At 39.5% G+C, this 22,679-nt stretch overlaps 1 protein-coding gene across 3 annotated transcripts in view; it reads right to left on the bottom strand.

Moving 5' to 3' along the window:
- Positions 1 to 22,679, bottom strand: part of LOC145986525 (aromatic-L-amino-acid decarboxylase-like) — a 63,406-nt gene that overhangs the window by 28,515 nt on the left and 12,212 nt on the right. The window contains exons 1-2 of one of the 3 annotated variants that reach the window (XM_083120635.1): positions 19,784 to 20,005; positions 179 to 518 (exon numbers count right to left, since the gene is read on the bottom strand). In XM_083120635.1, the coding sequence (XP_082976761.1) occupies positions 179 to 493 (315 nt within the window). In that variant the 5' untranslated portion in view covers positions 494 to 518; positions 19,784 to 20,005. Of the gene's footprint in view, positions 1 to 178; positions 519 to 13,975; positions 14,063 to 19,783; positions 20,006 to 22,679 lie in introns of those variants that run through there. The other 2 variants (XM_083120637.1, XM_083120636.1) reach the window with 2 other exon arrangements.

Raw genomic sequence — 22,679 nt, 5'->3', positions numbered from 1 at the left:
TAGGTATATGGTTTCAATCTCATTTTCTTTGAGGTGGATAAAAACATCCCTCGTATGGATAAAAATAATTTCCCTCTGCCGGGGATAATTTTTTTTGTGAGGGGGAAATCCCCGGCATTCCCCCGATAATTCGCACAGTTCGTGAAACCAACTGAAGAAAGAAACCGCGAAGACTTACCCAAGAGAAGCCGATGCAGCCAATGGCGTCCGAGAGCAGATCCCCAAGGATACTCGGGAAGGAATTCCCGGAAGGGAAGTAGGCGTGGAACCTTGGGTGCTGCCAGTGGGTGATGCCGGGCATTATCTTGTCCTCCACGTCCCGCATGATGTCCTCCCAGTTCTCCGGCTTCTGCGGCGCCTCTGACGGAAGGAGCTTCTTCAGGTAGCCAGGCTCGGCTGTGGAGGTGACTCTTCTGGAAGCAACGGTGTCCAGGTAGTCGCAGACGTAGTCCACCATCTCCTTCCCTCGTTCACGGAATTCACTGCTGTTCATGGTTGGTCCTCGGAATCTTCTTTACCTTCAACAAACACAAATTATTGTGAAGCTTAAAAAAAATCTGGGTAAAAATCTGATATTCCCAGGACACCTATAACTTCTTCGTTTTGTCATTTTTTGACATTTGTACTTACCTATCTGCTTCGCGGAACATTCTTTAACGTGTATTCACGTTTTTTTGATCAAAGTAATTGCAATTTTTTTTTTTTTTTATATATATAAAGTGTTTTGTAACTGAAGAACGTACGTTTCCGCAAATGGTTTGTGGGGCTATGTGCCAATGGTTCGTGGGGCTATGTCTCAATGGTTCGTGGGGCTGTGTCTCAATGGTTCGTGGGGCTGTGTCTCAATGGTTCGTGGGGCTATGCGAGAATGGTGTGTGGGGCTACGCTTATTTTTTTCGAAACCAATTTTTAACTATTGTAACCTATACGTGACCCTACCTAACCTAACCTAACCTTACCGGAAATGGTTCGTGGGGCTATGTATGAATGGTTCGTGGGGCTATGCGTCAATGGTTGAATTTCCGCTATAAAACATTCCCACATCACACAAGAAACCTTCCAGATGTTAGACAATGCTACAGGAACTTATTACCGCAAGTAGTTTCTTCTGTAAAAATGAAGAAATCTGTCCGGGGAATATCACATTAGTACCAAAATGTGGAATATATTTATTGCTAGTCTAAATATTCCCACTAAATTGCACTTTTTAATACATGGAGTAACCAAAGCAACTGTATAATCTTGAGCCTTGCTTAAAGAAATATCATAATGCGCATTTTTTTTCTTTACGTATGAAGGACTAAATCTGTTTTCAGGTTGTGGAATCAAAATTCCTTAAAATAGCTAATCTACAGACAAAGCGTATTTCTGGTTTCAAGTCTGTTACACACTTTCGACGAACGTTATCACGTAACATATCCTTATAAATGGTTAGCCAGGTGTCCTGGGTTCGAATCCCGGCCTGGACAAAAGTGTTCTTTGCGAATGTGAACCCGGGACCTCTGGCCATGTAGCCAGGGCCGGATTAAGGTGGGTGCTATTGATGCTGCAGCATTAGGCCCATTCCTGAAATAGGTCCAGATGAAAACAGACGAGAATTTTCCGAAAGCTGAACAGTTTTCTTTTGCTATATTAACCTGAAAATAAATCTTAGAATGAAATTTGGAGCCCCAATTTCGGACGCCTAGACACAGCGTTACTTATTATACACCTACTATTATTCTTTGCGCTGTGACGTAACTATAACGTCGTTGTGTTTATTGTTCAACGAAGATTTCAAGCATCAGGCCCAATTTCGTCTTAATCCGGCCCTGCATATAGCGCTTTGTGGAAACCATTCTGCTACGGTGAAGTTATGAATTTTGGGTATACGGTAAACCTCCCTTCCTGCGGGACTAGTTATATCAATTCATAACGATGACAATCAGAACTTTCACCGACTACTCAAATCCACACAATGATTTTTCTAGACGTTGCTGTACTGAGTAGCTCAACAATTAAAGATAATGCAAAAATTGTCTCATTGAATGAGGATTCACAGCGAAGGTAAAATAATAATGGGAATAGCTCATATTGTTGTGTATAGCATTGAAGATCGAATTTCAGGTTGCACGACTTTCGAATCACCACATAGAAAGTATCGATTCGAATGATTGATTGCATTGATTCGTTCATGAAAGACGGGGCACTAGATCACCCGAACGATCTCGACCCACAAGGTCGGCTGCTTGTCACTGTGAGTGGGATGATGAAAAATCGTTTGTCAATTGTCAGGAGGTTCGCCGCTGGGCGCAATGGGTTCCGCATTGCGCCTCGCAATCTCCTAGGAAAACCAGTGAACCCAAATATCTTGCACGTTCGTTGCCTCTTGCGTTAAAAACGTCTCCCATAAAGTCATTTTTTCAAGGAAGATAAAATACGTGTTGCACGCGAGAGAGTAATACTGACCGACAATTTGTCTGTTGGAAATATTGCATGCATATATATATATGGTTCCTGTGTATCTGGTAGGGATGTAGTCAGAGTTTTTATTAGTTCTCATACCCAGTAAGTTCAAACTAATTTAACTGTTATTTCTGTATTGGTTAAGTTCCTTTTCTAGCTCTTGGGTTAATGGTGACGATGAAAATGAATGATAAAGGTTAAGCTACCCCTGCACATTGCAATATGCCGTAAAGTCATATGTGGAATTACAGCTCCATACATTCGCAATCTAGGTCATTTGTGGAGATGATGTGATCAGCACCACGCTTCAGTCGCATTTACCCCCACATCGTTATGACACCCAGGTACCCATTTATTAGAGGCTGGGTGATCCCTAGAGTCGCTCCAGCGACACAGCTGGAAATATTGCCACCTGGATTTACCAACCACTGGAATCGAACCCGGGTGTCTCGCGTGCCAGTCAGAAGACTACCGACTGGACCACCGTAGCTTTTGAGGATGAATGATGCGACAAGCATAATGATGCCGCCATGGCTAAACCAGGCTTCGAATCTAGAACCTCAGCACGCCACGGAGGGCAGCCAATTTGAATCGGCAAGCGACAGAGACAGTGTGTTAACTCATTCCAGACTTCTGCAAATGCCCCCAAGTGTAAACCCACAATTTCTGCGCTACATGTATATAATGCATAATATTTTCACATAATTACAACCATGTTAAAACACCTACACGGAATTTTTTCCAGACACGCCTCTCTGTAGGAAGCTCTGGACCAAAAATAGCCATGCTGCAAAGCCCAATAAGGTTGATTTTGCAAAGACTGATCGAGCCTGTTTAAAGTAGTAATGGTCTCAGACTTTGTGATTTTCTTACACCCATACAAAGGATGTGGTCGGTCGCGATTGCATTTGCGGTTTCAAGTTTCCTAATTCCATTTGTAGCTTTTGGACAAACAGTACACAAGTCCTCCTAGATATTTATATCCTTGTGAGTAGGAAACCAATTTATTTTCGTTGCTGGTCTGTACCTGTAACTGATGCAAATGGCTTAATGGACTGAAGGTGTTGCTTATCCGCATGAATACACTTGGAGAGTTTCTAGAAACTTAAGTTGCCATCATTGACTTGAAATATAATGCTTCACTTAACAGTTGTCAATCTTTTTCTGTTGATGACAACGTTGGTGAAAAGAATCTGCCTCTAAAAAAGGTAATCCGTCAAGTTAAATTGTTTTCACGAACTGTGTTGAACTCGTGCGATAACCAGTTTATTTATAACCCAGGTTTATGAATTTCACTGTAACTACTGTTCAAAGTCCTGTATTTAGCCAGTAGATGGCATCTAATGTTCTTTATGACATATCAAATGCTTAGAAAAAAGTAGTAGAATATGTTAGGTTGATATCTTTGCACATTTAAAGAATAACTACGCGATGCGAGAAAATGTGTACATGTAATCAATCTGAAATATATAAGTTCACAAATTTTCCATTGTATACTAAAAGCCGTGAATATTTGATTGAGAAAATAATTCTATTTATACTTGAATTACCCCAATTGTATTGTTCACATAATTCTTGGTAAGTTTTTAGTTGACATGTCTGAGCAATAGGAAAGAGCAGAGTAAGAGATTTATAATTTTTGGCTTTTATTTTGCGTCACTTCTACCTATCTAGGTTAATCGCGAAGACGAAGTTGCACAAAGCAAAATACTCAGTCTCATGCTAACCACTCCGTCACGTAGGCCATTCATCAGCTATTCATTGATTTCAAAGAAGCATATGATTCGGTCAAAAGAGATAAATTATATAATATATTAGTCGAGTTTGGAATACCTAAGAAGCTTGTTAGTATGATAAAAGTATGTACAAGTGAAACAGACTGTCATGTGGGTTTTAATGTGTCTGACAAATTTACAATTCACGATGGGTTAAAACAAGGAGATTGCTCTTTAATTTTGCCTTAGAATATGCTGTTAGGAAGGTAAAAGAAACTAAGGAAGGGCTCAAATTAAATGGTGTGAATCAGTTGTTAGCATATTCAGATGACGTAGACTTATTAGGGGATGATATAAATACAATGAAGAATAATGCAAAAATATTTTTCAAAACTGCTAAAGAGAAAGGTTTGGAAGTTAACAAAGAGAAAACTAAATATATGCTTACAGGCCGAAACCAAGTGTTAGGTAATAATCAAAATCTAATTATTGATAACAACTCGTTTGAACCAGTTTCCAAATTCAAATACTTAGGAGTAATATTAACAAATGAAAATTATATTAAAGAGGAAATAAAAAGTAGGCTTAATTCAGGAAATGCATGTTACTTCTCTCTTCATAAATTTTTGTCTTCTCGCTTAATATCTAAGAAACTAAAAGTTAAAATATACAAAACAGTAATTTTGCCTGTAATATTATATGGATGCGAAACTTGGTCCTTTACATTGAAAGATGAACATGAATTGAAAGTATTTGAAAATAAGATCCTTAGGAAAATATTTGGGCATAAATGGAAATAGGAGACAGATGAGTGGAGAAGGTTACATAATTTGTATTCATGTCCAGATATTATTAGAATGATTAAATCAAGAAGACTTAGGTGGGCAGGCCATGTGGCACGAATGGGAGAGGAAAGAGGAGTTTACAGGATTCTTGTCGGGAAACCTGATGGTAAGAGACCTGTAGGAAGGCCAAGACGAAGATGGAGGGACAACGTTGAGATGGACCTAAAGGAAATTGGTAGGGATGGAAAAGAGTATATAGATCTTGCTCAAGATAGGGACAGATGGAAGGCCTGTGTTGCTTCAGCCATGAACCTTCGGGTTCAAGAAGGCTAGAGAGAGGGTATAGACTTATGTTTGAATTTCTTCAGGAAGAAATGAGTCGTAAGTGTAGAAGTTCTGAATAATCACTGATGTGAATACACTAAAAATTTGTGAAAAACTGCGATTTTACAATTTTATTTAAAATCTTTACAGTTTTATACTTGCATACCTAGTACAGTCGCGGACACTTCTGGCTTGTAAATATACCATTGATTTTCAATGGTAACGTCACAACCCAGAAGTATCCGTGACTGTACATAAGATAGCATTTGTCACCACTCCTTAAGGCCTGCTTTAGACAAAAACATTTTCCTTAGCATTTTTCTTAATATTTATACCATGACCAAAATGCTACCGTGTAAAGTAAAAAATCTTATGGCATTTCAGATGCCATGGCATATTTCATGGCATTTCTCAAGAATAGAACCCGTCCTATTTCCGTAGCATTTTCCGTAGCATAACCAATCAGAAGCGAGCTCTAAGTCACGAGTGCAGATATAATGGCGGACGCGTGAGATGTAAACAATATATCACTTCACATTTTTAAAAGCCGATAACTATTCAACCGAGATGAATAACGTTTCGTATAAAACGGTATTAGGTACAAGATAATGGCGCTGCTTAAATATATACTTTACAACGTTTACTGTACACGTGTGAAAGAATATTTTAGTGTTTCAATTGTAAACACCGTGCACTCAGCATAGGTGGTGTAACTCCACGTGCCTTTCGTGCTGTATATGTTATACATTGTAATCGCAAAAGCTAGCCGAAAACTTACATGAAATGTTTGCGTGTAAAGAACTATCTGCTATAAGATTTTTGGAAGCATTTACATAGCATTTATGCTAGCAAGAATGTTAGAGAAAATGCTTTCGTCTAAAGCCGGCCTAAGGAAGATAATTTAATTAGCCACCACTTGATGACCTTGCGCGCTACATTCGCTTCTCGTGCAAATTAGTAGCGCAGCTTCACTTGACATTTCTTCTTCAATGCTTAAGATGAAGCGACGATATGTATGTACTAAAAGAAAATGGTGGGAAGGTCACGACGTCTAATCCCATCACTGTGCAGAACTGGATTTGGGATTGGTCGAACCAAGGCGTTCAAGGAAACTATTTTATTTCCTTTTCTTGCGCGTGTTCCTGCACGTGTCTTTCTGAGACCAGTGTCGTTCTTTGTCTAAAGCACCTCACGTCCTGTTTCATTAAGGAATTGCTATTTGTGCACAGGAACGAAAAAAATTGAGTAAATGTTTGCTTCATCGCTTGGGACATGAAAATGAAGACAAGACACAGTTATACACAAAGACAAGGATGCTGGATTATCAACACAAAGTATATGTTCTGGAAGGAAGTTTGGCGGTGCTAGTAGCTCCATGATTGACTGTAGGTCGTGTTTAAGAATGATGCAAGGGGGAAAAAACCTTCAGAATGACCACACAGCCCCAACAAATAGAACTTACTGAAAGTTACAGCGAGATGCTATCCTGTAACGCAGTTTTATTCATAAGGAACTAAGACAACTGTTAGGGACTGTCCATAGACGAAATTTGATACTGTCTCTTCTCGATTTCTAAATTCCAGTCTGGTTGTCTGTCTTACTTAGAGTAACCAGTGGGGAGTGGGTTCAGGACACTTTCACGGAGTGACACTTGCACGAATTCTGCCCCAGATCAATCGACCTTGGCTGAATCACTATTTGGGTTGTGACACTTGCACGGTAAGTATGACGGCGCGGAGAGGGGGGGGGGATTTCTGGGATTTTCTAGTTCCAGTGGAAACCATGGTCTTTCTTTTTCAGTTCATTTTTGTTCAAATAGAAATAGTTATTTGTATGTACATTATTTACAAATTTACATTTTTCAGGCGATTACTCCAATTTGTGAATATAAGCAATTGCTTCAAGAAATTTTTTCACACTTCCGTTCTCTTCAAGTTTCCTCAAGGCGTCACTTATAATCTTATTAGTTCTAATTGCAGATTTCTTTCTTCTTTTGCTGTCCTGATTGAGAGTTATCTTATTGTAAGTGTGGCCATGGTATTCAGCGTCTTCTCGGAATGGGTTCACTAACTTCCCAGATCAGCATGGATGCAGAAGAGTTGTCCGATCTCCGAACTGCTTACTTTAACTTTTGAATGTTCCATCAACAAAAAATGACTATATTAAGGCTTGCGTTCCTTTTGCGCTGGCAGACAGAAGTACTCCACGTTGGTCATCGTGAAGAAGAAAATTTAGTGTTGGGCAGTTTCTAACATGCCTTTAAAGGAACTCTATAGAAAAAAGGCGGGTAACCAGAGCGGAGCGGAGGCGGGGCCGCGGTAGCGGTAGGGGGTGGTAGGTCAATTACCTCAGGGGCGGAGCCCGGAATCGAGGGGGCAATTATAATTATATTTTTTTTTAGCCCTGAAAAAGCGGTACGGGTGGTGGCTGGTACTTAACTGACATGGCCGCAATAGACTTCCACCTCGCAACTTTAAACGGCTGTATCTCCACTTTAAACGGCTGTACACTCGTAAATATTTGTTGCCCCGCTCCAGAATTTTGTTTTTCACAATTTGCAACACACAATCTTCGTAAAAAATATATAAAAAAATTCCTAGCGATATCGAGGGTGGAGGATTTCACGATGGACCCGTCCAACTTCTTCTGTATAGATTTTGGAGATTGTCTTTCCAAGGTTTCTGGCGAGGAACGAGTTTATTTTGCACTTCCATGCAATCGTCATCGTCGCAAATTAAACGGTCATGGACATTGACCTCTCCGTGTAACAGTCACTAAATTCACCTCCGTGCAAATGTAACTACGGGCAAATGTCACAAACTCGTTGGGAGTTATAGGGGTCAGAACTTCCCTCGACTTAATTTTGTTGCTACAAAATAGGTTAATAAAATTATTTAATTCTTTTTCCACCCCATAGTGGTATTCAATATGCTTTTCCATCAGACTGAATCCGCGCTTCTCAACTTTCCGAACGTCCCTATGGCTCAGATAGACTGATCGAAATTGGACCTACGCTACGGTGTGAAGTAGGACTAGGTTTTACTGTACAATGTGTCACCATCGGGGATTGAACCTGAGGCCCCTCGATTACAGTGTGAGACAGTGTTAGCCAGCCATTAAACTATTCGGAAGGTCCTGTTTTATTGGGAATTATGAGACAGCCACTTTTAATTCTGAATAAGACTCATAGTAAAATCATTTTGAAGTCTTTAAGGGGTGACCCTTTCGAAGATAAGCAAATGTTAACATCCCTCCCACGTAGAATACTCTGGACTGCATTTTGCAGATTAACGAGGCCTTGGCGTCTGGACTCTCAGCAAGAATAATCTTCTGTGGAGCTCGTATTCTGTCGTCCATATATATTTGTGATTCATCCATTTCATCTTCATTCACCCTCATCTTCGCTATTAGCCCAAAGTGGCAGAAAAGAGAAGTTAAATAAAATAAACCAAAGCAAAATAATTTTGATAAAATATGTTTTCATGTAACACATTCCGTTTCACTAAACCAAGACTGGTGAACTCGTCGTATTTGTGAAAGAGCGTTCTGGTATGCAAGTGTGGAACGCAGAGCGAGCACCGTTACTGTAGCATTGTAAGAGAGGCAGAAAGGAGGGAGTGAGCGAGCCAGGAGGCTTCGTCGGTCGCGTTTGTGCAGTGGGAAACGTTCCATCGTATTATTGAGTAACAGTGCACTGCGTGCATTGCAATCATGGCAGGTGGTTACGTGAAAGGAGCTCTCCTCCTTCCGCAGTTTTTTTTTAAAACTCACTGCATAGATGGTTTCTCCACTCGCTCTGCTGCTTTATTGTCTTTGAGTTGTAGTCGGGAAACTCGCACTGCACGAATCTCTCGCTGGCCTTCACAGGTGCAAGCGAATTGCCCCAGGCCTGTACTGAAGTCTCGACCTTTTGTAGAATAAGTCTCGTTCTCGGATTGACCCCTAAAGAGTTGTCTCTAAATTTGTGTATACCTATATACAGGAAGAGAGCTCAATCTCTATACAAATTACAGAAAGAACGATATACAGATTACAAATCGCGACCTTTTTTTAAAAAAAACAACAAAAAAAACAACATTTCTATCTTACTAGGGACCAAGGACAACTGTGTCAACAGTAAAATATTATTTCCGCTTATATAACCCTTATTGACTCTTTCTTTCTCTCCATTTTCCGAAGGTCAGTAGGATAGGAAATCAATGGAAAAATGTTAACGTAAAAGAAAAAGTTTCTAATTGTCATCAACATAACCTGTTAGGCGTGGCAGAATAAGGAGAATACTTTCAAATTCGTCGCAATTCTGATAAATAAGAAAACAACATAAGCTTATGAAGCCCTGTTTACGACAGCAGATGACGTTAGATTTCACGCAATGGTGTAACAGATTGATTAAATATAGCCGAACATGCATGGAAGGACATAGAATTCAGTGGAACAACGTAGCAGTACTACACAAAAAACGACGTAGGAACCGAGGGTAATTGAAGAAGCAGCCTTCACGATAATGGCGCAAAACAAAAAAAAGTTCATCTCAAAACGAGAGAAGAGGTGTTCTCTGAAAATCTAAGTATAGCTAAAGGCACTATTCAATGGATAATGCCCAATTGATTCTGCATACTAGTTCCGGTATAGTCTAATGGTTATCACTCCTGCCTCTATTGCGAGTGGTTCTTGATTCGATTGAGGACATTATGTTGTTGTTGGCAACATCTCGCATATCGATGATGCTTCTGCGTTACAGCGGTAAGCGGATCTAATCCTGGGTAAAACGTAGACATGTCTTTGTATTATAATTTGTAGAAAAATCGACGGAAAATATCTGCAAGATAATCACAATATGCGTCCTTTTTCAGTATTTATCATATCGGTAACTAAAAATAACGCTTAAATATTAATTAAGTTTTGGAACGTTTATGCAGTAAATGAAAATATCAAAAAGTGGTTCTGTAGAAACATGCTTTCTCAGTGTTCAAGTCAAGTACAGACATTTTCTGTAGACTGGTTTTCGAGTTAACCGTGACCAAGTTACTCCATAAGCTTACGCAGGCCTGGCAAGGAAAATGCTCGAATTTTCGTCCGGGTAAGATCCCCTTAAGTAAAGTATACCTTACTGTTAAATCATTTCAGTGACCCCGTCGCTTCTCTGCCTCTTTTGGCTAATCGCGAAGATGATGATGAGCGATGTTAGATGAAATTGATAAAGGGATTCTCATAAAGAACATCCATGCCCAAGCCGGAATTCGAACACGGAACCCCTGGCATGTTAGCGCGCTGTGCTAACCACTCCGCCACGGAGGTCTGCAAACTAACATCCTCAATGAGTTGATCAATATTTGTAGATAATTTGGTAGAATTTCCAAGGGGGGGTGGAGGTCACTGAACCCATGCCTTGTTACACCAATCGTTGAAAGCAACGTAAAATTAGGGAAATATGCAAATACAGATAAGGATTACATTCTCCTATTTCGCAACGTGCTTCTAGGAATGGGCTTTCCCGTAACCGTAACAGTAAACCTGACGTTCGCAAGGAAACATTGTAACCCACTGGGTTATACCGAGTCCTGAGCAACATCGCACAGTTTGGAAACTACTGCTCGAGAAGTTCCTAGCCTTGTTAACCCTATCACAAGAGCGAACTGATTGGTTAACTGCAGAAACAGAGTAGACTTCGTACCTTGTCTTTAGCACAAATCAAAGCCTTTGGCTTATTGCGTTATTACTTGTGAGAATTCTTGGGCGAAGATTGCTCCAGTGCCACATTCTCAACAAAACGTGCAGGTATTACCACACAACAAACCCAAACCCAAACCCAGGTCGTTGTCCTGGGAGATAATTGCATTCTAACCACAGGCCTCGTGACCTTGGGGATTTATTGCTTAAAATTCCTTTGGGCCTTATCTGTCTCAGAAACAATGTCTTTCGAAAATACTCTCGTTTCCAGAAGAAAAGAAAATGGTGATATCCCAAAATCTGAAAACAGAACTCTTCGACTATTCAGCAGAATCTTCACCATGTGGGCTGAGGGCCTCTTTGATGGCGTAGTGGTAACGTTGTCGCCTTGTAATCAAGAGGTCACTGGTTCTATGGCCGGGGGAAGCATAGGGTAGCCCGGTGCTATATCGATCACGGGGCTTCGATCGACGAACGAATATTCGATCCTAGCGCATTGTTAATGCTCGGGTTGGCAAACTGCATGACATCAGTGGAGAAGGAGAACCTACTCGGTTGCTGTTTGTAAGTTAATGTGCCTGTAAAAAATTGGTTTTGGAAACAAGGTATATACTCTGCATGTGCATTTTCGCATAGTTAAACAGATAAGCTTTAGAACGTAAGCTGAGTGAGTAACTAAATATGTAACAATGGGATATGTATATTAGTTGTACACGTTCGTGGCGCCAAAGTTGTATAGCGCAGTGTAGCCAACCAATGAAAGAAATATCGGCTTTTGGGGCTTTTACGATCGTTACGATCTTCTTCCACTTCACTATTCTCTGAAATAATCCCATCTTCCACCACACAGCCAGAAAAGACAAAACGATGTAAAAGAAAAGTGAGAGCATGTCATTTAACATCTGACGAGCATACGTCTGTAGGGAAGAAAATGAAAAAAACGACAGCAAACTAAGAATGTCGGTAACGATGAAGACGATATCCCTTGCGGTTTTTACGGTCAGTTGTACTACTACAACGAAAGTGCTGTTAAAGGTGACACTTGGGACTTTTGGAAAGAAACAATTCATTTGGGGAAAATGTATGTAGACATGTGATTTTGCAAGTGATCAGAATAGCCCCGTCAATGATCAGAATTACCCCGTAGTATTGGAAAATCTTGCAATGTGTAGTGTTTCAGTTTTTTCATTTTTACAACTATCAGAAATATGAAGATATAATTTTAAATTGTGCACTTTCGTAGCCAAAATAATGGTGTTTCAGAATAAAATAACAGTATTGGAGGAAAAGTTTTTTTCGTTTTTTGTATATACTGTTCAATGTGAAATGATCGATATAGCCCCGGGCTACCCTATAGTGGTTCGGATCCAACTTTAAACTGTAGATTCAGTACTGATTAGCCTTCTGTGCATAAAGTGGACTTAAAACAAGAAACTCAATCTCAAACCATGTAGACTGTTGCTTGTTGGACATTTTTAACAGAGACGTCATGATGACATTAATCGGTAGTTGTTCAGATTTTTACAATCCTCACGCCGCCCCCGGGCTTCCTACCGTACCATGAAGGTACTCAAAGGGTGTGTGGAGATAGGGCTCTACTGATTTTTTGGAAAGTAATGTAATCAGCACCACTCTCCGACGCCCTTTACCCCAGGGTTGCCCCTAGGTACCCATTTATTAGATGTTGGATGAACCCCAGGGACATGGCTGAAAAATCCCAACTGAGATTGCGCACATCAGGAATCAATCCAGGGTCCCCTGCGTGGTAGTCAGACGTCCTACCGGTTGGATCATCTTGGTTGCTTATTCTTCCATCCTTTCGTTTATATCTATATCCTTTCCCATTGTTTTTTCTTTTTTCGTGTACACTCACCGGCAATAAAAATGCAAGGCGTTGTGTGTGTTGCCTAACTCTACGGCGATAAGTGGATTTTAAGAGCAAAAAAATCAATGGCAACTTTTAAATTTTTGCCATCATTTATCAGTCTTATAATTAATTATTTGTTGATTACTTATTCCCTCGTTGATTATACTACATTTTACTACATTTTTCCTCTTATTACATTCGATGTACTATATTTTGTTAGCAATGACAATAAATGATCAAACGAGGAATGTATATCCAGTTGAACTGTTCAATTCAGAATTGTCTCTAACGTATGCAAAGTCTTTTGTGAAAAAGAGAAAGTTAACAGAAATTTTTGAGCAACTTCAAATGTTAACTGTCTAGTATATGAATAGTTTGTAATTTATCAACAACTCAGCTGCAGGATTTCACCTGAAACACTGCATTCTTCTCAAGGTTGATGGCCATAACTGTTTATTAAGTTTAATTATTTTTATTGCTGGAAACTGTTGTTGTTTTTTTAAAATTCTATTTATATTTTGTTTTTACAAGTTGACTTTTCTAGCTCTCTAGATTGGTCGCACCTATGAAGATGAAAGATGAAATAGATGCTGCCATAGATCCTCCCCGAGTGGTATCATTGTTCCCATGTAATCAAGGGGTCCAGGCTTCGATACCCGCTGTGGTCACATAGTGGTTCGGATTCCACTTTAAACTGTAGGTCCAGGTCCGATTATCTATCTGTGCATAAAGTGAACTTAAAAACAAAAACTCAGATGATGGGATAAACACGTAGCTATGTCTGCTGGCGCGCTTCGTCTAAAAGCATCACAGATATATTTGGACACAATGTTAATTGGACGTTATCCATTGTCTAGTCTTCACGCAAACAGTTGCTGAAGACGAGAGAAGAGTGCTCTCTCGAAATGTAGTATTAGAATAGGTGTAAGTACAGTAGTTGAAGTATAAGACAATTAATACTGTAATGCTAATAAAGAGACATTGGCACTAACATTCTGATAATTCTCAGACGTACTTGCTTTTGTAAATATATTACGGATTAATTCAGAGTTTTATTGTGCTCCTGCACTTAATTTGACAATGAATGTGTAACTCTCTAAGAATTGTGTGCGGGGAATGTATTTTTTTAGATCGTGTACGCGTAGTATTGTCTAATGATGATACTGTACCTAAATCCAGCAAGGAAATGAAGCAGTCTGTTGATGTTTCTTGACTTGGCTTCAAGAAGCGACACAGCAGAACTTGTCGAGTTCAGTGAACTAAGAGAAATGATCCTGCACCTCTCAGCAGCCTCGCATAACGGGACTTATTTCGTCCTTTTCCATGAAGGTAGTCATTAAACAGCTTTTATCATCGGGACAGTGATGGGGGCTTAACAGTAATTGTTATCAGCGTGGACAAGATGGTGGTACATGTACATAGTGGAAAAAGCGGCGAATTACAAAGTGAATAATGGCTGAATGCGAAATATTGAATCCACGTGACATTCATAGCAATCGCGCTTTCTCCATCAGGAGGGTTTCCCCGAAGATGAAGCGGGAATCGTGTGTGGAGAAAAATGCGGAAAGAGGGAAAACAACAATAACTGAGAAATTTGTGGATGATTTACTGAAATAGATCTAATGCTTCCAGTCAAGATCATAGTTGAAATTGACAACAAACTATTTATCGCATCACGTTGTTGTTGCAGGAATTCCGACAAGATATTTAATTTATTGTCTGATGCTCAATTGGAGCTTTTTCACTGCAGCCTTGAGACTTGCATCTTTCAATTTTAAGTGGGGAGGGTAGATTTTAAAAGCAGGGCGCGAAATTATTTCATATACCGACACACACACAGGCAGACTATACATATGTTGTGTGAAATAGGTCAATTATTAAATAATTAAATATCATTAAAGGAATTAATTTGCTGCGTTTATTCACACACACACGCACAGATATATATAGCATGTTTGTATAAAGTAGAAAATTAATTCCTTTACCAACTAATTTAAAATTTCAAGAAATTACAAAATAGTTCAAATGTTTTTTTTTTATTAAGTGTTTCTATTAATAATCAATAAGATCTCATATTTATATTAGTCTTGCATTCGTATTTTATTTTCATTGTGTATGTGTTGCTATTGGTATAGATATAGATATGTTATCTCTCGAAACAAAATGCTTCCTTATCAGAGCTGCAACTAGCTAGGTATTTCAGCGCCCAGGATGGGAATAGATTTTCGCCCCCCTCTCCCCTTGCACCGAATTTACGCCTTCTCTACCCATAAATGTAGTTGGCATATTTAGATATCAAAGCAATATTATGTACCTACAAACTCTTTTCCCTGAAAAAAAAACTACTGGGGAAAACTTTTATAATAAGATCGTTGGTGGGAGGAAAATCCCCTCGTCCTCCTGGCATTTCGCACCGTGGATTGATCACCAACGCAGCTAGATGCAATTACAGAGTTGCAATATCATGGTCCAAAGTAACGGAAAAATCAACTCGCCGATAGGCCCTCTTGACCTCACAATCAGCAATACAATCGCTTACAAAGGCAAAGGCTGTCACATTGTACAGCTTGGTGGTTATTGTTTACATTCAACCAATGCTCGATGTGAGGGGGATGCGAGGAGATGGTATCCAGAGGCCTGCACAAGACCTGGAGCAGACCCGTTCGCGAGACATCGCTCCTAAAATACCATGCAACCTGCGCAACACCCTCGCTTGAGCAGCTTGTCTGGCCACCTGCCCAGATCGTTCCTGGCAGGCATTGTAGACCCGCCGGGTACCCGCAGTCTTACGATACCTAGTAGGTCTCAGTTAGTTCTTTCCATCAACTGCAGGCCCCTCCCTCTGCGTGACGTAGTTACTTCGAGTAGAAACTGCACCGGACCCACACCGTTCTGCAGTGTTGCCAACTGCAATAGATTTTCACTACTTAAAAAAGGGAACTCAAAGCTTCGTAAGCCACATCACCAATGAAATGAAATTTACGACGATTGTTGCTACCCCCCCCCCCCACACACACACATTGAAATAGGTTTTCCGTGGCACAGGATCCATAAGTATATGTCGTAAACAACCAATATACGTGTATATAGTGATATAGGGCAGGACTGAAACATGTCACGTTCGACGCTGAGGTCGCGAGTCGAACAACACACTCTTCTACTGCGAACACCAGGGTCGTAGCCAGCCAGGGGCATTGCCGTTACCCTCGTTTGGGGTGGGGGGCGGGGGCAAGTACTTGGATAAACGTGCCAACAACAACAATCACAATAATAGTAATAAAGTAGCATGAAAGGCATTATTATCTTCATAAATCATGCAAAAAGGGGGTAGAAGTCGGTTCTCACGCATTTGTGTTGAAACAGAGGATTGTTAGTTAATAATGGAAAACAAGCACACAAACTGTTTTTGAAAGAAAGAAAGTGCATGATAAATGCATTCCGAATGTACATACATATGGCATGTAAAATTTCCATCTACAATATTTTCTTTTCACATGGAGCGACGTATTACATAATCAATTCATCCAACTCGTAACAAACCAACATTAATAGCAAATAATATCACGGGCCGCCATAGCATTCTGTTTTAAAACTTTTCTCACTTAGATCGTTCGGCGCTCAGGATCGTCTCCCGCTACCCCTTTGCTACGGCATTGAACTTGATGAGACTGTATAATATTTTATAATATATTTCTACTTTCATAAAATTTGAAATCAAGGGGTTGCAATTACCTCTCCATTCCCCCTCTGCAGGTGCCCTTGGCCGTCTGGAAGGAAAATGCACGAAAAATATGAAATTTAATTCCATCTTGAGTACCCTTTAGCCCTGCTACTCTTTAATTCTGCTAGCCTGTTTTTTCTTGTGCTTTAATGTTTGACCCCCACCCTGACCCCTCCGCTAGACTTAATTTCCGTCCAAGGTTGTGAGCAATGCACCCTGCCCCCCCTCTGGTTGCGCCACTGCGTGCCTGGTTAAGGCACCATGCAATAAAAAACAATTAGTTTTCAGTGAAAAGATTTTTGTTTGCTCGATCATTCATTTAAATAAATGAAACTGTAATATTGCGTGCATTTCCTGGCAATAAGATAAAAACTTCTTACAATGAACTGAAATCACTAAGTATATACTGTAAATTCTCCTTAAAACAGAGAGCTCCCCCTAGGACTTCGTAGGATTTAGGAGCTACGTAAGTAGGCAACACTGGCTGCAGCCGTCCACGTGGTGATGAAACTCCTGGAGCGACACGCTGCCGGAGGGCTGTTTCCTTCCAGCAGGTTTTGCAGGCGCCCGGGTCTTGTTAAATGCCCAGTTACCTTGTAAGCGCAGAGCGCCTTGAAGACCAAGAACCCGGGTAAAGACGCAAGTCGACTCGTTGCCGTGGGCAGGCGAGCAGGTATACCTGTCCTCGCGAGCAAGCGGGCGTGGGTAGGTAAAAGGCACACAATGCAGCCCTTTGATGGTATCGTTTCAGCCAGAAAAAATTTCTCAAGCATCCCCTAGCTGACTCATTGTTATCATGTTAAACCCTAAAGCATTCCCCTTTAATTAATTAAATATACTAATAACACCATAATTTCTAAATAAATTAAATATATAAAATAATTCAGTAAAGTAACTAAAATTAAAATAATTTTTTAACAAAAACAAATGAATTGTAACAAAATTAAAATAAATAGCAATCTCCAAACCAATAAATCCACCTAGCTATTGTTTTCCACACAAGCGCTGCATTGAACTATCAGAAGTATTCGAATAGCAGTGTATTCCGCAAATTAACATTTTTTCAAATTCCCTTTGTCTTATACCAGCACCATTGAAGAGGTTAGAAAATAACGTATTTATAAATTAAATGGTACGCAGTAGCAATGATTCTTATAATGAAGATCATGTCTGAATGTGAGTTAAGAAACAAAGAAGAAAACAAGATATATATTCTCATCACGACCGTTATTCATTGTAGTGAAGAATTGATTTATTTGTGTAAGGAACAGCAGTTAAAAGTTGACACGCAGGAAGTACCGCATCGTTTATAAACAAATATCAGATCCCCATTCCCTATGTGGAAGCAGTTACTGTGGTTGCACCAGAACTCTGTTCCCAGGCTTATATTGTTCTTAAACTAAACTGCAACCCAACACAGCAAATGGCACTAAAGAGAGAGACTCTTTTATTGACCTGTTGTTTTTAAATGATAGTTTAAGAGCAATAGATCTATTTACAATGTAATCGTGAGTGGATCTACAATTTTGATATGTCCATCCTTACCCAGAAACTAAAGCATGCCACATAATTGTAACCTACACTACAATAAACTTGTTTTCTTCATTGTTGTGAAGATAGACTGGGGGTGTGGAACTGTAAGAAAGATTGATTGAATAAGGTTATTTTATGTCATTTTATTCTCACTCGCTCATTTGAGAACATTTATTATTATTATTACGTCACTTTTCTGGCAATTTTTGGCAAGTGGCGACGATGAGGATGAGTGATGATATGATAAAATTGATGGACACTCGCACCAAGGTACACCCCAGGTGCAGACAATCCAACGTAATCATAAGATGATGATGATGATCATTTTCTTCCTTTGCTCGAGATAACTGAACGACCTTTCAGGTTCTGATAAACGCTTTTGAAACCATCTGAGTTCGTGCGCAGTGTTTCTCTCGTCTTATTTGCAAGTCACTTCCGTTAACACTTTTTACATAACCTGTCCCTCCCTCATTCTTTCGCGTAAATACACAAAATATGACATTTTGTATTGCCTTATTTACAAACCGAAAGCTACGACAACATTTTTTTTTTTATCAGGCATATTTAACTTATGCAACTGTTGTCAACCTTCGTGACATCGTAGCCAAATAGTTTCTTTTTACTTTGTAGTTTCAAAATTTACACATTAATTAACGTGTACACTTGAAATTAAATATTAATAAATAATGAAAATCATAAATAATGATGGCTCAATTATGCCTAAGCTTGTTGACAAATCACAAATGCAAAATTGGTTTAAATTGACTAGCTCAAATTTGATTTGATTTTTGTTATTTTGCGGCGCTTTAATGTCAATTTTGGCTAATCTCGACTATGGGGATTAGTGGTGATATGATAAAATTGATGAAGGGACATCAACAAGAAAAATCTTCCATGACCAGAACGGCTTTCGAACTTGGGACCCCTGGCGTCGCATCGCACTGTGCTAAGCACTCCACCACGGATATCGACATTTAATTTGGCTATTGCTAATTTTCTTGGGCATGTTGCATTTTGAACACCGAAAATTCTAATTAATACTAACAGGAAAATATGGATATATTATTATACTCTGAAAATTTATAACTATATTATTGTTTTGATTTTAATGATGTTAGTTGAAGAAAAACTGCAATGAGAAAACATTCATCCTATTATTTCTCAGCAGTTCTGTCAGCTGAACAGGAGATTGACTGATTGATTTGTTTTAAGTCCACTTTATGCACAAATAGGCTAATCGGGAGTGGACCTACAGTTTGAAGTGGGATCAGAACCGCTATATACCTCCATCCGGGGCCCCTTGATTACAAGGCGACGACGTTACCACTACGCCATCGGGAAGATCCTAGCTGAACAGGAGAATCGGTCGAATGACTTCAACTTGTCGACGAGACACTTGTCACATGCATACATCAAATATTTATATATGCAAGGGGATGCATTATTGATTTAATGAGTTTGCTGAGAAAACAATAAAAACATTTGGGGGGATAACCTCTCGCGGCCTGATGTCAGGGCCCCTTAACGGGTCGCGGTCCGTCGGTTGAAAAACACTGTCTTACTGTCCTTTTTTTACTTAACTATTCTGCTTAAACAGTAATAGCACTGAAAAGTCCTGACTTGTCATCTCCACATAATTCCTTTTTATATATCCCATGCACTATATTGACATGTAACTGTAAGCATACCATAATTCAACAGACTGTCAAAATTAAACACTTACCTTGTGTAATCAATGGACTGTTGCCTAGGCGCAGGTGGAACAAGCACTCCTCGGATCACTTAAGCCTACGTCTGAAGCGACAGAATATGGAACATCCGGTAGGCCTACAGATTTTGCGGAAGTTTATTGTTAGCAAGCTTGGGCGACAAAGACTAACAAACCAGAATGTCCAAACCGCAATTTTAACATCCTCCTTATTGGTCGAGAGTTCGGAGTGCCATACAGCCGGGGAATTCTCATTGCTGGCTTTGCGTTTGACGTCACTGATGTTTTTTTTTTCACCAAGAGGTAAAAGTGAAAAAAACAAGTGTGGAGGGGAGACTAAGGGAGACCGAGTGTTGCCTGAGGGTTCCCTTAACCTTCAAGATAGACACGTGCATGACGGGGTATCTGGCGGCTGCACCTCGAACTAATATTTCCTGAAAAGCCTATACTCTCGGCACTTGTTTTATCTGTTTTCGACCGAATGAACGACAAAGCTTGTTAATGATTGCTTTTTTACGAGCTTGCTGATCCATGTTGAAGGTTATTTTGTAAACCATATGCGTCTCAGGTGCACTAGAAGTCGTGGCTTTCGAACTTGCACTCAGGTGACAATCTAGTTGTCAGATTTTTAGTAATTGGACAACCACTTGTAAAGCACAAGTATCGTTTATGTAAGGTTGGTGATGGTTTAATAAGAGCTTTTTCTGAGAAAAGGTGTCGCTGTTCTTCTGGGGAAACTTAGGCAACTGTTACAATGCTTTTCTCAAGTAAAACAAAGTGAATCCATGCTAACCAGTTGTCTATCAGGGTTTATTACTGCGTTGCTTATTTCTCCCGCAAGGTCACAGTGCTGCTAGCTGATGAATGCGTCTAAAGTCAAAATATTTCGAACCCGGAACTTCTAATTTCGCAGCATCGTAAAGTGGCGCACGGTGTCTTCACAATTTTCATTCGTTTGATTCTCTCTTTTCAATCTTTGTATTATCAGCAGACCTCGGATTTTAGGTTTTTAACCTATTTTGTTCCTTTACAGGTATTTAAGAAATAATAACTTATAACACAACTGATGAAGTTTTATAGTGCCTAAAAAAATTGCTTGTTGGAACCTATTTTTGGTATATGCGCCTAAATCAAGCCTTTTTATAGGTTGTTATATATTTTTAAAGGTTTTACAGGTTTTTTTATGTCACACAGAGGCATTTGCTTTGTTTGGTCACGAAAAAATTCAATAACGAACGTGTTTGAAACTTACTCTCTGTCGATTTCCCTTCCTCCAAGTCCATGGTTGTTTTTCAAAGCTCTAACCAAAGCAAAACGTCTGGTGCCACTGTTACCCGTACAATCCAAAGTGGTATATTTTGTGCTTTTAAGCTGATTCTCAGCAACATACACGATATACATTACCATACATTTTTGAATCCTTGTCCCGAGGTTCAAAACTTGCAGTACCTGAAGTTCTGTGGATGCTAGTTTAGGCAATAGACACGTACTTCTTCAAATTATAGCTTAACGCCCATTTCCTTTTAGATATAAATAGGTTTATTCATAATATATTTACGTAAGTTAATTCTTGGCCGTTATTCACAAAATTACATTCCGGTGTACCCTGTCCCCCCTTCCCGAAGAGAGTGCGTAGACTCGCGCAGCCACTGGCTCCACGAGTAAAAAAAAATATAACCCTCAGTACCAAAAAAGGTGGCTGATGGTATGTGTGTTTCCCACATGAAATGAACTATTGGAATAATGTGAAGAGAGCAAGTGTGTGTATTAAAAGAAAGAAGGTTAACATCCCCGCCGTCGGTTCACACAGTGTTGCCACATGAAGGGAAATTTCCCTTTTTGAAGGGAAATTTGGGGCTAATTTTAAGTGAAAAGGGAAAAGGGAAATTCGATTAAAAATAGCGAATTTTCAGGGAAATTTTAAGACAGACTCAACATTAATTATATTAAACATTATAAGAGATTCCAGTTTTGAAAATGAGAACTTTTTTAAGAAACAATTTTCGTATACTTTGTTCTGAGAGGAAGGGTGGAATTTGGGTTGGTCCACATCTGGCTACCGTTTGGGGCCGGAGGCTACTGACCATTCACCCTTATGTCCCGGCTTTGTGAGTGGAAGTCTGAGGGTATTGTTTATGTAAAGCTTTCCGCGATTCTCTGAATTTTGCCTCAACACTGCACGTGCAAAACATAAAGTGCTCTTGGTCGCAAACTATCTTTACTTCAGTCTTCATTGGACACTGGGTTATTCGTGTGCGAGTGCGATTGTTTGGTGGAAGGTTGTGTCCGTCTTGGACGATGGAAGAACAAGGAGAGCAAATGAAACGATCTGCAGCTCCAGAATATATTATAAGACGTCGTGGAGAATTATTGGAAGATGAAAAAACACCGCGGAAACAAGTTAAATATTTCCGTGCGGAGTGGCAAGAAGTGACCAACAATACCTCTCAGGCTCAATGGATCAAATTTTATTAAAAAAAACTTGCTGTGTTTTAGAAGTTTTCACCTAATATGTGAAATTTACCAGAATGGAACATATACTCAGGTATGTACTATAATTTCTTTAAAAATAAAACGTGTATACACATGCGCCGAATTTAAAAATTTTGATGGGGAGGCAAAAATGTGATTATCCACACAAACTCTTCATATCTAAAGGAAGTGACGTTTCATCTGCGCCTTACTAGAATATTTTTAATTTTCTTCTGATGGTGTGATGAAGACAAGGGGTATTGTCCTCCCTAAATGCAATCTCTGTTTCCTTTTTTTCTTTTTACTTAAGAAATCTTCAGTTTCCATCTTTAAAGTAGTTTTAGTTTTCCTCTCAAAGCGAAAAAAATGGCTTGGTTAGCAATAAAATCTAAATCTTCCAAAAAAAATCTTTAAAGTTATTGATTAATTGATTTTTATT

Source organism: Lepisma saccharinum, chromosome 4, assembly GCF_977018435.1.
Source record: "Lepisma saccharinum chromosome 4, izLepSacc3.1, whole genome shotgun sequence".
NCBI classification, from domain to species: Eukaryota; Metazoa; Arthropoda; class Insecta; order Zygentoma; family Lepismatidae; genus Lepisma; species Lepisma saccharinum.
The sequence above is the reverse complement of the archived record's forward strand: the minus strand, read 5'-3'. Positions and strand labels throughout refer to the sequence as shown.